The sequence below is a fragment of the Pseudochaenichthys georgianus genome, chromosome 13, assembly GCF_902827115.2.
Source record: "Pseudochaenichthys georgianus chromosome 13, fPseGeo1.2, whole genome shotgun sequence".
Lineage (NCBI taxonomy): Eukaryota > Metazoa > Chordata > Actinopteri > Perciformes > Channichthyidae > Pseudochaenichthys > Pseudochaenichthys georgianus.
In genome coordinates this window covers 9,001,045-9,013,434 of record NC_047515.1, presented here as the reverse complement: position 1 = coordinate 9,013,434, position 12,390 = coordinate 9,001,045, and the positions used below count along the sequence as shown (strand labels likewise).

Sequence of the window (12,390 nt, the reverse complement as noted above, 5' to 3'; positions counted from 1 at the left end):
GGACTGATCAAGTCCCTGTGGGAGGCTTACGTAAACACAGGAAGTACCATTCCTATGTGGGAAGTGCTTCATCATCACTTTATCTGCCTCCTCTCCCCTTTCCTCCCTGTGTATCTCCTCATTGGAAGGACACTCTAATGTAAGGGCCAATTAGGGACACTATAACAAACATGTCTACTATCGGCTGGTAAGGACTTTTGTGATATAAAGAGGACAATAGTTTGCAGAAATTTGGAGAAATGACCAATGCTATAGGCTTAATAGCCATGTTTCATGTATGCACACAGATAGAAAAATAATTTGAAGTCGGAGTGAATAGAAAATACTGAATTACAAATACAAACATCTGCTTAAGCTGTGTGGCTGCAAACTCCTGCCTAAAAGTAAGTGGGAGTCTATCACACCACCCACAATAAGTCAAGAGAGAGCAACCCTGCAACAAATAACATCAGTAATGCACTATACAGGATGAATAACAAGAACCGTTGATAAATGCAGGAAACTGTAAGCTATGAAAAATACACTAATACTGGGCCTCTTGCAACACATTTTTATTTTTAAAACCATTTATTTTATCCAAAGGGATCTTAAAAGGGACGCGTCAGGAATGTGTGATATAGCAGTCTGCTAGATGCAATAACAGGGTCTCTCAGCCAGGGACCAGAGGGGATCCGAGGCATTTGTGCTAATTTAAGCACAAATGGAGTTCAAGAGCCCTATAGATGGCCATCAATCAGTGTACTGTAAGTGACCGTGTACTGACAGTATGGCCATTCAGATTCAGCACAATGCATCTCATTTTCCATTGAGTCATACTTCATGTTTTCCATCAGCCTCACAGTTTTACGAAAAACCATTAAAAACAGGTCTGTTTGGGTGGTGCTTCTTAGCAGCAAATATTGACTATCTTTTTAAACATCCAAAGTCCATATTGGTGTGGTTTCTTCTGACAATGCAGCTTTAAATCTACCGTTAACCGTTTCATGTTGTGGTTTGTCTTTCTCACGAAAAACGTATCATATCTAAAATTCCTGCTAAATGCTGTATCATCATGACACGTATTTCATCACCAGATTCTCGCCAATACACAGTCCTACTTCCAGCACAGACCCCACATTTTCATATTTGTAATAGAAGCTGAAGCCTCACTTTGTAAAATCTATACATCACAACTCCAACGCCAAAATGGACTGATGGAGCCGCAGTAGTTCGACGCTGAATCAGCCAGCTGAGTCGGCAAAGACCGATGATATGCACGATATGCTGCGACACATTTGACATTGAAACTGTAGTAATGTACTGATGTCAATATACTCAAAAAATCCTTTTCATTTTTACTTTTGATGTGAATCATCCATGGCACGCAGAACAAAAATAGATGCAACCTCAAATCACTAGAAGACGGGCAGTGCTACTAGCCGATTGCAACATTGATCCTCTTTACACAAAGCATTTGAGGACATTCATCTGACTAGACATTCATTGACTCCATAGATATTGGTTCAGAAAAGTGCTCAAGTGTCTCAATTTGGACACAGAGAACTTTGAATTCTGACCGTGTTGAGTTTTTTTCATAAAATGCAAACAGCTGCTATGTCCTGTCCAGGCCCTGTTAGCTAGCTAGCTTGTTAGAAACGTTCGCTGTAGCAAATCATAACGGACTGCTCAATTAATCGCATAACGTTAATAGCACCATCCGGGAACTTAAGGATCATTTTGCAATTGGACGCATTTATACACTCAAAGCAGCACATGCAAGTAGAGTAGGACACACATTGAGACACAACAAAGGTCTCATAGTAAACTCCACTCAAAAGAAATAAATATTGAAGTACTATTCACTTTTTATAAAATTGATATAAAAATAACTTACCTGGACATCGTAAAGTGCCACAATGTTTTCATGCTGCAGCTCCTGAGTAAATATAGAAGACAAAAACAAGAAGCGTTAGCAGAAGGATTAACCAGCAGCTAATGGAGTCACTTTCCCAGGTCAAAGTCAAAGGTGCAGAGAAGGTCAATGTTGGATCATTCTTTAAATACATCAAGGAGATAATTGAGAGGCAATTAGTGTCATGCTCACCTTCAGGATTTTGATTTCCTTGCCAAGAAGGATCTGGGACTTGGACAGGTTCTTCTTATTAATGCTCTTGATGGCCACCTCCCAATCAGTCTTCTATAAGAAACAAAGGGCAGGAAGGAGAAAATTAAATATATATTTTAAAGCCCCTGTGAAATGTCCTGTTAATGGTTGTCACTTTCTGAGGATATAAGACATTCACTTTGGACATTTTTCCTCCAAAAAACTAAAACAAGAAATTATTTAGTTTGGCATATATTGACTGATATTGCAGTTGAGATATGATTTATGATGTAAAGAGAGATTTATTTTATTATGATTTATGAGATTATTTACATTATATTTTTAAATATGATAAAATAAGCTCTAACCAAATACTGCTGTGTTGAGATTTTGACAACATTTTGAGTAATTGGGCAGGACTATTTATTTTTGAACCACTGTATAATTACAGTCTTCAGTTCAGACACCCATCTATAGCTTCTTGATCTGTACATTTCCAACTATTTTCTTCAAATTGAGCAAAATATGAATCACATAGAAAATGGTATAATCCATTTAACACTATAGAAAAATATACATATCAATACCATGCACATAATCATATAACACAGCCCTAATGCACGAGATGTTTGAAAATGGGACAATAATACATGATTGTGTGCGTGTGTGTGCCAGACTAAAGGGATGGAGGAAATTCTAGCCATCCCAATGGCACCACTTGGGTTTCTGACTGCTGGGCCAGCCCATAGCGCTGAATGACACACTGAATGACACACTGAATGACGAGCCACTCCGATGACATCTAGAACGCGAGCCAGACTACTCACACTAAAAGCTAAAAGAGACTGTGGCTGAGATAATATTTCCAAAAGAGCTCCGTGAGCAGGTTTAAAAAGACTTTAGGATCTCACGTGAGCTCAAAGGCGCACAGAAATAGACCCGGCCAGGGGTGTCTGTCTGATTCTCTGCCCTTGAGACACGGATAGTATGGACAAATGGAATCAACCTTGTCAGTTCGACTGCAGAGATTCTATGAATAAAAATACATGCTTTCCGAATGAATCTAGGCTCAAAGGAGATGTTCTGCCTATAGCCTGGCATAGAATCTAGCACACACAAGAGACTGACATGTGAGTGAGTGAGTGAGTGAGTGAGTGAGTGAGTGAGTGAGTGCGTGCATGTGTGTGTGTTTTTTAGCCGACTGCCAACTGAACTGCATCCATACCCAGCTCCCTGACAGCCTGCCAAGCCAAGTGGGACTGAGCCTCTGACACTACACCATAGAAGAAAAAGAGGAGTGACCCCACTGGCCGATCATGTGAGGGTGAGGCGATGTGGGGGAGAGACATTATATCAACTGAACTAATGGCTCAGTAATGCACCGCATAATGGCGAGCTAAGCAGTGCAGAGTACGCAGGACGAGTCATGCTGCAAAGACAGAAGCAGGCTTTCATTTTCCAGAATATAGCATGATCTCATTTCTGAATCACAGACAATTATAGAGGTGTGGGCAAAAGGGATTAGCGTCAGCAACACTGCAGATGGATGTTGGGCGATGGTGTAGACAGAGAGGAGGACTTTACACAAAAGGAGTATCAACTTGGGCAATACCTAAAAAAAATACCAACAAGGAGAGGTGGCACATCAAGGAAAGGCCATACAAGTTTGACAGAGCAATGTAATAATCTCTGCATGTCAATAACAGAACAGGAATTCATGTAATCTTTAATAAATAAGTAGTTTTTTACATTAATTCAAAAAAGGCTTGAAATATTTTTAAAATAAAGAGAAACTTCTTTGGAAAAGTGTTGAAAGAATTTATTAGCCTTTAACCTCTTATAAATTCAGATAAGATGACGCTTTATTAATCCCTAAAATGAATTCAGTTTTCCACTCTGTTATTGTACACACATTACAAATGCCTTTTTATAATGGTCGAAGAGGCCAGGGAGCAGTTTGTGGTTTAGTGCCTTGCTAAAGGACACCTCGGCAGTGCCAGGGGAGTGGAACTGGCATCTCTCCAGCTACCAGTCAACACACTATTGGTCAGCTTCAGGACTTGAACCGGCAACCCTTCAGTTCCAGAGCAAAGTCCCTACAGCTGCCCCAAATCTGGAAAGAAGCCATAACTACTTAACTACCTCAAAAGTACTTATTTACTAAGTGTCTTAGATTAATTGGCTAACGCTAATAGATTAAGACCCCATTTACACGGAAACGCAAGTGCAAACGAAACGAAATCGATAACAAAAAAGTCTTCCGATAAGAAAATGCCGGGTACCGGTTACCCATACAAAATACACAATTTTGGTTCTGCTTAACGGTTCCTAAACGCGGTAGACCCTGTATTCCACCGGGTCTGTCTGCGGCGCGGCGCGGCGGTGACCCGGTGGAATACAGCCAGGGTAAGGGTGGACTGGCCATCTGTGTGTTCTGGAGAATCACAGAACGGCCGGTCGTCAGCGGGCCGTTGACGGCCGGCACGGCCCTTCATTTTTTTGCAACGGCATCATGTGAGTTGCGGCGACAGAGGTCCACAGTTGCCCCGCAGCGAGGCTCCCCCCGCTCTCCCGTAGACAGTTCACGAGCTCAGTCACTTCATAACACCAAAGATGGATCGCGGTAAACGCTCTAAAGTGAGGCTCCACTACACTAAAAAAAGAAAAAGACAAGGTACAGTGTAATGCCTGTTAATAGCTTGCCACAGACATAGCTCAGTTAAAATAAAGCACAGTATATTTTTTATTTGTAAAAATGTCAGTTAAGGCTTAAAAGAATAAAGATATTTTTGTTATCTAAACGTTTGACGTCTTTCTTTTACAATTTTGGAATCGAAACGGGGAATCGATAAGAACCGGAATTGATAAGCAGAACCGGAATCGATAAGAACCGGAATCGATAAGCAGAACCGGAATCGTAATCGATACATTTCAAACGATACCCATCCCTACTTGGGACCTGTTATCGTTTGCGGGGACCGTTTCCGCGGTTCCGTTACGGCCTCGTGTGAACGAACGGGCTATAGGCAAGAGAAAAGTAGTGGATACAACCCGTTTCTTTCTCGTGTAAACAGCAACTAAGAAACAGATTAATTACATTCAAGATAGTAACAGCTCCACTGTGCATTGTTTTTAACTCTTGATTATTCATTTATTTAATCGTTTATTTAGCAGGGACAATGCACAGTAATGAACACTTAAAACATTCAAATGTATCAAGCGTAACAGTGCCAGATTTAGCTTTGAGCTAATTCTCATCCACAGTCCCTCACATAAAACATTTAAGACGTTTACATTTTACAAACATAGCACAAACAAAATACATGATATGCAAAAGGTGCAAGAGCAGCATACACAAGTATTTATGACATGGTAATACAATACGACATATAAAGTGCAAGAGAGGATACAAGAGCTACCTAAAGTGCAAGAGGAGATACCCCTGTGTTAAAGTGCATTTAGCGGTGATTACACGTCTGGTTGTTGCAAAACCATTATTTTAGTTGACCTTTAAAACTATTGAGAGTGGGACAATCCCGTATCTCAGTTGGGAGGCTATTCCACAACGAGCCGCCTTTAATGGAGAGGACATTTTGTCCTAAAAGTGGTCCGTCTACGGTAGACTTCACAGTCTCCTCTGGTTTCTGACCTAGTGAAGCGTCCAGTGTGCTTTTTGTGGATGAATTCCCTTAAGGGGGGGGGGGGGGCAGCAGTCCATGTAAACATTTATAAAAAAAACACATACTTTTAAAAGACTTAAAATTGTCAAAACTCAAGAAATTGTGATTCTCAAGGATGGTACAGTGGTGGTATGAATTTGGCTTTCTGTTAAAAACCTTGATAGCTCTCTTGTACAGTTGTTCTATGGGTTTCAGGTTTGTTTCATATTGTTTGAAAAATGAGACTGTTGGCTGCTATGCCATGTTGCAACTTGTCTCTTAGAAGTTGTGAAATTTGATTAATTTTGAAGAGTTGCAGAGAATTAACTTGCAATCAACATAACATCAAATTGCATCTTCATTCGATTGGTTTCCTTTTCGGCAACCCTTTTTCTACAGCCATGATCAGACTGTCCCGCCTTATCTCTGATGAATAATGTCTTGATATGACAGTGCGACAGGAGCCAATATGTACCATCCAACACTGCCTGGGCACTGAAGCAACCCATCACACTTATTGCAGCCATGTGGCTCTAACCTTCCTGTTCCTCCAAGGTGGTAATAATCCTATAAATAGACTAATTGGCATGTGGATGATTGGACTTAAACAGTTAATGCACTGATCACATGCCAGGACGGTGTTACCGAGACAGGAAGGCATGTGAGCGCTGGACGGATGTGCTGGACACTCAGCTTCCAGTGATGATTAGGGGATTGCTTGCAGGCCTACACTCAGCTCATGTGCCGTTTACACGAGAACGCAAACGGTTGTATCCGCTACTTTTCTCTTGCGTATAGCCCGTTCGTCCACACGAGGCCGTAACGGAAACGCGGGAACGGACCCCGCAAACGATAACCGGTCCCAAGGTGGATAGATCTACAAACGGAACGCTCTGGGGGGCCAAACGGCTCCGTGTGTACGTACGCCCTATACGATCATTTCCTGATAACGATGAAGTCATAGCCCCCGCCTCTGCTTATCACTGCTGACCATGCTACAGATGTTAGTGCAAAATCTACAGCTCCTCTACCACAACCATCAGCAACAAGTGGACATGGAGAATTACATGAACTACATGTTGCCAAATCCACCGCGGGGCATAAACAGAAGGGCAACCATGCTCGGGGGTCTTCTTCGTTGCTTTTGGTGTATTTTGTGCCGAAAGTACAGCGCCACTTACAGGCCCGGCATATGTACTACATATGTACTACAGGCCTCCAGAGCGGTCTCGTGTGAACGGAAGACTTTTATTATATCGTACTCGGTTTGTTTGCGTTTCGTATGTGTGTAAATGGGGTCTCTCCGGGGCGAGGACTAGTTATCGATGGCCGCTCTGCTCAGCTCACAGTAGGGAGTGTGGAGAAGCTCTAATGTGGCTTTCATTGAGGTATTCAGGACCATATGCTTCACACTGGTAGCATGGGGGCACTATGATGTCATCTCCTGCATCTCTGTCAAAACAAACTCACTGTTCCTGTACACTGAAAAAACTGAACCGTTGACTCGTGTCAAAAATGTCACATAACTGTATTAGGTTAGTTAGTTGAAAGCAATCATTTTAAGTTGATGCTAATATTTTATTATTTAAATGTAATATTATTGCTTTCAACTAACCGAATACATTAAATCTGTTGACATTCAAGTCAATGGTTCCGTTTGTTTCAGTGTATCCTGCTGATGAAAGAACACAGAAATAATGTATTGATTGCTGAGATTTGTGAATATGATGTCAATGCTTCAGTATGAATACGCAGCTCTTACATAAGCTCCTTAAAAAGGCCCAGGAAAAACCCTGCACCCCCATCCTCCCACAGTACGTCAGCAAGTCATTCACTGCTGCCTGACTCATCCGTTTCATGAATGAACCAAGCGGTATAAAAGCACACTTGTAAAAGACGTGCGGCTGATGAAATAGCACTGAAATCACCTGTGTAGCATGACTGTACACAACAGACAGGATGTTTAGTCATGAAAGCAGTCTAGTTTTAGAACCCTGCAAAAAGGTGACAGTCCACATATGTTGCTGCAGAACTGCATGCTGCACTGACTGACCCAGATTTCCAAATGAAGCCCTGAGGAAGAAGAGGGAGAGAGATGGGGAAGACAACACTGCAGGTGAGTTATTTATTTACCTTCCTGTGTCTTCCTTTGAACACCACAGCGAAGGCTCCATGTCCAACCAGGTCTTTCCTGCTGTACTCAAAATCTCCCACAGTCTCCATTGTGGTGGGATGATGGTCCAGCTGCTCCTTTTATATGTTGCTCTCCTCTTCAGAAAATAATCCTGGAGCAAACGATGCTCTCAGTCTTAGTGATGCTGCTTCTTGCACTGCGGATTTACTCCATGACAGACTGCTCTGATGTGCATAAATAAGAGATGCATTCAGGACATGATAGGACACGTCCTCTAAGTAGGTTGGGATGTTTGCAATATCACAAAGAACAGACGGCTTTGAGCATGGCCAACAACAATCCTGAGCTTGGTATTTCAGTGCCAGCTGTCCAGTTTGATAGATGCAAACCAGCTTTACATTACTCTCTTAAGAGGCTCACTATCTCACTGTGTGTCCCCAGTAACCTGGTTCACGAGGACAGTCTACATGATGCTGCTGGACATGACCATGCAAACACTGAGAACAGCTGCAGACAACGAGCTATCTGTTAGCCTGACAGTGACATAACCCTGTGGCTACACCTAGCGTCATAGCTGCTGCCCATAGCAGGTCAATGCTAACATGCTAACAATTGAAATACATTGTCTTGTGATACTGAATAATTCAACCTGCTTCTATCTGTATTAATGTAGCAACCTGTAAAGATAGCCGACACCCGGGAACTAGTTAGCATACAAAATCTGAAGAATGCAACACAATGTCAACACAGAGCTGTTGTTTTTCTGAAGTCCTTATGGTCCGTCTTCTTCCACAATTAGTCCACAAGAAATATGTTTCTCCTCTTGATAAACACTGACGTTTCCCCAGTGAGAGTTAATGTTATCCGTGTCACATCAAAGAACACTTCGTTGTTTCTCCGTCGTCAAGAAACGTTGGTGTTAGCAGTGAGAGCAGTAAGCTGTCGCCTTCACTTAACTGTATTTTCACGTTAAAGTACAGTACGTTAAACTGCTAATGTAAATTGTACTGTTTTCATCTCTGTACATCTCTGTCACACCATGACAGGAGGGAAGTCCTCTCGTCCTGACGCTGATTTTAACAATACTGGAAACTAGTCCCATGTTCTGTCTTTATACCCTATCAGTCCGCGGAGGGCTGTTTGAGACATGTCCTTCCGCTGCAAGAGTTAGTCCGTCTACTGAGAATCTAAAGGACTCATAGAACCAAAGTCATTTGGTATTTGCACTAACTTACAGATCATAAATTACTTTAACTATATTTATATTTGGATAACATATATATGAAATATATACAAATACACGGATTGTTGAGAGGTACAGGTTCAAATCATTATCACTGAACAAGTGATTGGTTTGTTACATATTACATTTGATAAAATGTCATTTGTAAAATATATATTTCAAATGTTGATGAATTATTAATACATAATCATAGATATATATCATTTTTATTTTTAATATGTAACATGTTATCCATCAAATAATTAAAAAACAATAACAATAATTTACAGATTAATCACGTTCTAAATGTTGCTCAATTATGACTACATATACAGTAGCATTATTTCAAGCGGGGGAGGTCTACTGTACATGACAACAGAAAACGTGTCATTAGAAAATGTTGAATTGCGACTAGGAGAAACATTTGACAAATGACAAGTCTATACAGTAGTTTACCATAGCCTACAATACCTGCTCTGTTTAGGTCTGACTCCCTCTGGTGGCTGGAAACAGTACCGCTTTGTCTTCATGCCCCTGGCTGAACTCATATAGAAAGACCCGTATTGAGGACAATAGGGTTATTTAGGGGGGTTTCAATTATTTAACTTAAAAGTATTATTTTGCTGACAAACTCGAAAATGTTAAGATGTATACTAACACTAAATAAGGATTTGGTGTGGACACTGGTTCATATATAATATCTTTCTTTGGGGAATATAAAGATGTCAGTAATCTGTAATTGAACAACAGATATGAAACTGCTCAAAGCATGGGTAATAATGAATCAAATATTACCTCAAGTCAGAAAATATCCTAATTCATTAATAAAAGTGAACAAAACTGGGAATCTGACAAAGCATTCAATAGCCTCTGCAAACACGCGTGATTTGTACCTAACATCTAGAGTCTAATCTCTCTGTGTTATATAAAATACTAAAAGGTTAAACTCCAAGGCTATCTCTTTTGAGGGTGGTGAAAACTGCACAGCACATCACCAGGACAGAGCTGCCATCCATGGAGGACCTTTACTGCCAGCGGCTCAGAAAGAAAGCCCTCAGCATTATAAAAGACCCCATCACCCCAGCCACAAACTGTTCTGTCTGCTGCCGTCTGGCAGGCGGTACCGCAGCATCCGGACTAAAACCACTAGACTCAGGGACAGTTTCATCCTAGAGGGCATAACACTATTAAACACCTGAGCTAGCACCATTTTATTTTATTTTCTGACTATTTTTTCTGACTATATCAAAATGCATATCTTGTAAATGTAAGTTTTTCATTTATTGCAACTACACCGTAGACAATACATATTTCAATCTTGAATCTCTTACATGTTGTAGAGGGCAGTATTAATGCAGACATGGATCTGCCAATCCACAATGTAAGTTCAAATGGAAAGCAGAGGTGTTTCTTAAAAGTCTATATTGGTGGACAATACAATGCGTGTGCAGCAATAACACACTGCTTGTTTTTTCACTCAAGTCTTTAAATGACATTTATTTAAAAGAACACCAACACACACAGAGTGGCAGAGTGGCAGAGTTTAACTTGTAAAATCAGAGTGAATTAGACAACTGTAGTGTGATTCTTTCTTAGTTCCTCTTCTTAGATTTGGCCGGTGTGTGTGCAGGCTTAAGGGTGGAGTTGTAAGTGGAGGACAGCAGCATGGTGAGGAGCAGCAGCACAGGAACCAGCAGGTAGGGAACGTATATGGAGAACAGCAGCCAGCGCTCCTGTGGGGTCTGGGGACCGGGGTGGGGCTTCATCGGGAACTGATAGAAGAGGATGTGAGTGAGGATGGGGACCAGAGTGGTGGCTACATGTGTGGCGTACACGATGGCAGGAGTCCTGATCCACTTACAGCCACCTGAAAGACAAGAAACACACAGAGATATAGGAAGAGTCTTCATGCTGCACAATACAAGAAGCTTCATTCATAAGTAACTACAGGTACGTTTTTGGATCCTCCAGACTAGGGATTTTTTAAATATCATGTTCAATGCTGCGGAAGCAAAATACCATTTGTCTGAATTTATTTGGGGAGGCGACGAAAAAAAAAAACCTATTTAAAATAATTTACATGAACTTCAAATAGACACCGCGCAGGGATTTATGGTTGACGAAAAATAACAAAAGTATAATTAATTTAATCAAAAATACGTAAATAAATAAATACATATAAAAATAAACAACAAAAAAATGCTGAAATAAATATATGAATAAATACGTAAATTCTAATTAATAATAAAAAAAATACTAAAATAAAAACATAAATAAATACGCACAGGAATAAACTAAATTAATATAGAATTAAATGAACAAAAACGTAAATAAATAAATACAAACAAGAATAAACAAAAAAATAATATATACATTCTGAGATCAATACAGGAATAAATCAATAAAACAGTAAATACATATTTATTTCTGTAACCACATTTAGCATGCCATTTACTGACCTTTAAGGAAAGCATAAGCTGCAACGGGAAAGAAAGGCGTTTGAAACAAAGCCTCGCAGAAAATAAAAGATGTGAACCACTGTGGAGGGTCCAGCACCATGGGGTCTTTGAACTCCTCTGCATACCACCTGATAAGATCCTTCAGCTGGGGGAGAGAAAGAGTAATGTTGTCATATAGCCACCAAGTTTCAGTCACTTTAAGTATCTCGTGTTGAAATGTGGATTATATTTCCTCCTGTCCTGTCACTTACCGGCTGAGGGTACACATGTCCCGGTAGCAGGGCTTGTAAATCAATAAACAATGTTATAGGAATATGAGAGGCGAAATAAAAGAAGAAGAGGATTTCAAACACGCGGATAGACATTTCGAAATCTTATTCAGCGCAAATGACAGATAAGAAACTGGGACCAAGTTCGCAGCAGCAGAGTGTCATAGAAACGCGTGTTCCCAGGAAGAATCCCATTGGCTTCCGCAGGAGAAGGGGGCGGGCCTTAACGCACACGGCCGCTTCAGGTGCTCCTCGTTAGTGTCGGAAATGCTCCTAAAAATGTATGGAAACATCAAATAACGTTGTTTTTTTTAACGTTTATTTAGCTAGTTATTTTTTCTGTTCAGTATTATCTGTTAATTTAATTGTTGGTATGGTCATATGTTTATATAATAGAATACTACAATGCCTAATAAAATAACAGCAATAATGTGCAACTTATATGCAATTGATTCATTAAAGTTTGAGGAAAATAATAATTAATGATTAACGGTGTGATTAAAAATCAATCGTAAACCTAAAAGCTGGAATTTAAATACAAAAGTAAGCAATACAAATGTATTA

The 12,390-nt window shown here is 40.4% G+C and overlaps 2 protein-coding genes across 2 annotated transcripts in view; both read right to left on the bottom strand.

Moving 5' to 3' along the window:
- Nucleotides 1–8,939, bottom strand: part of ulk2 (unc-51 like autophagy activating kinase 2) — a 56,111-nt gene extending 47,172 nt beyond the window's left edge. Inside the window, exons 1-3 of the mRNA XM_034097705.2 lie at nucleotides 7,876–8,939; nucleotides 2,084–2,176; nucleotides 1,874–1,915 (exon numbers count right to left, since the gene is read on the bottom strand). Coding sequence (XP_033953596.1) covers nucleotides 1,874–1,915; nucleotides 2,084–2,176; nucleotides 7,876–7,965 — 225 coding nt within the window. The 5' untranslated portion in view covers nucleotides 7,966–8,939. The remainder of the gene's footprint in view (nucleotides 1–1,873; nucleotides 1,916–2,083; nucleotides 2,177–7,875) is intronic.
- Nucleotides 8,940–10,357: 1,418 nt separating this feature from the next.
- On the bottom strand, nucleotides 10,358–12,031 carry tmem97 (transmembrane protein 97). The gene is made up of 3 exons (XM_034097132.2): nucleotides 11,809–12,031; nucleotides 11,558–11,702; nucleotides 10,358–10,965 (listed from the first exon to the last, which is right to left on the bottom strand). Exons 1-3 carry the CDS (start codon nucleotides 11,920–11,922, stop codon nucleotides 10,691–10,693), a joined length of 534 nt encoding a protein of 177 aa, XP_033953023.1. The 5' UTR covers nucleotides 11,923–12,031; the 3' UTR covers nucleotides 10,358–10,690.
- Between the last annotated feature and the right edge of the window lie 359 nt (nucleotides 12,032–12,390).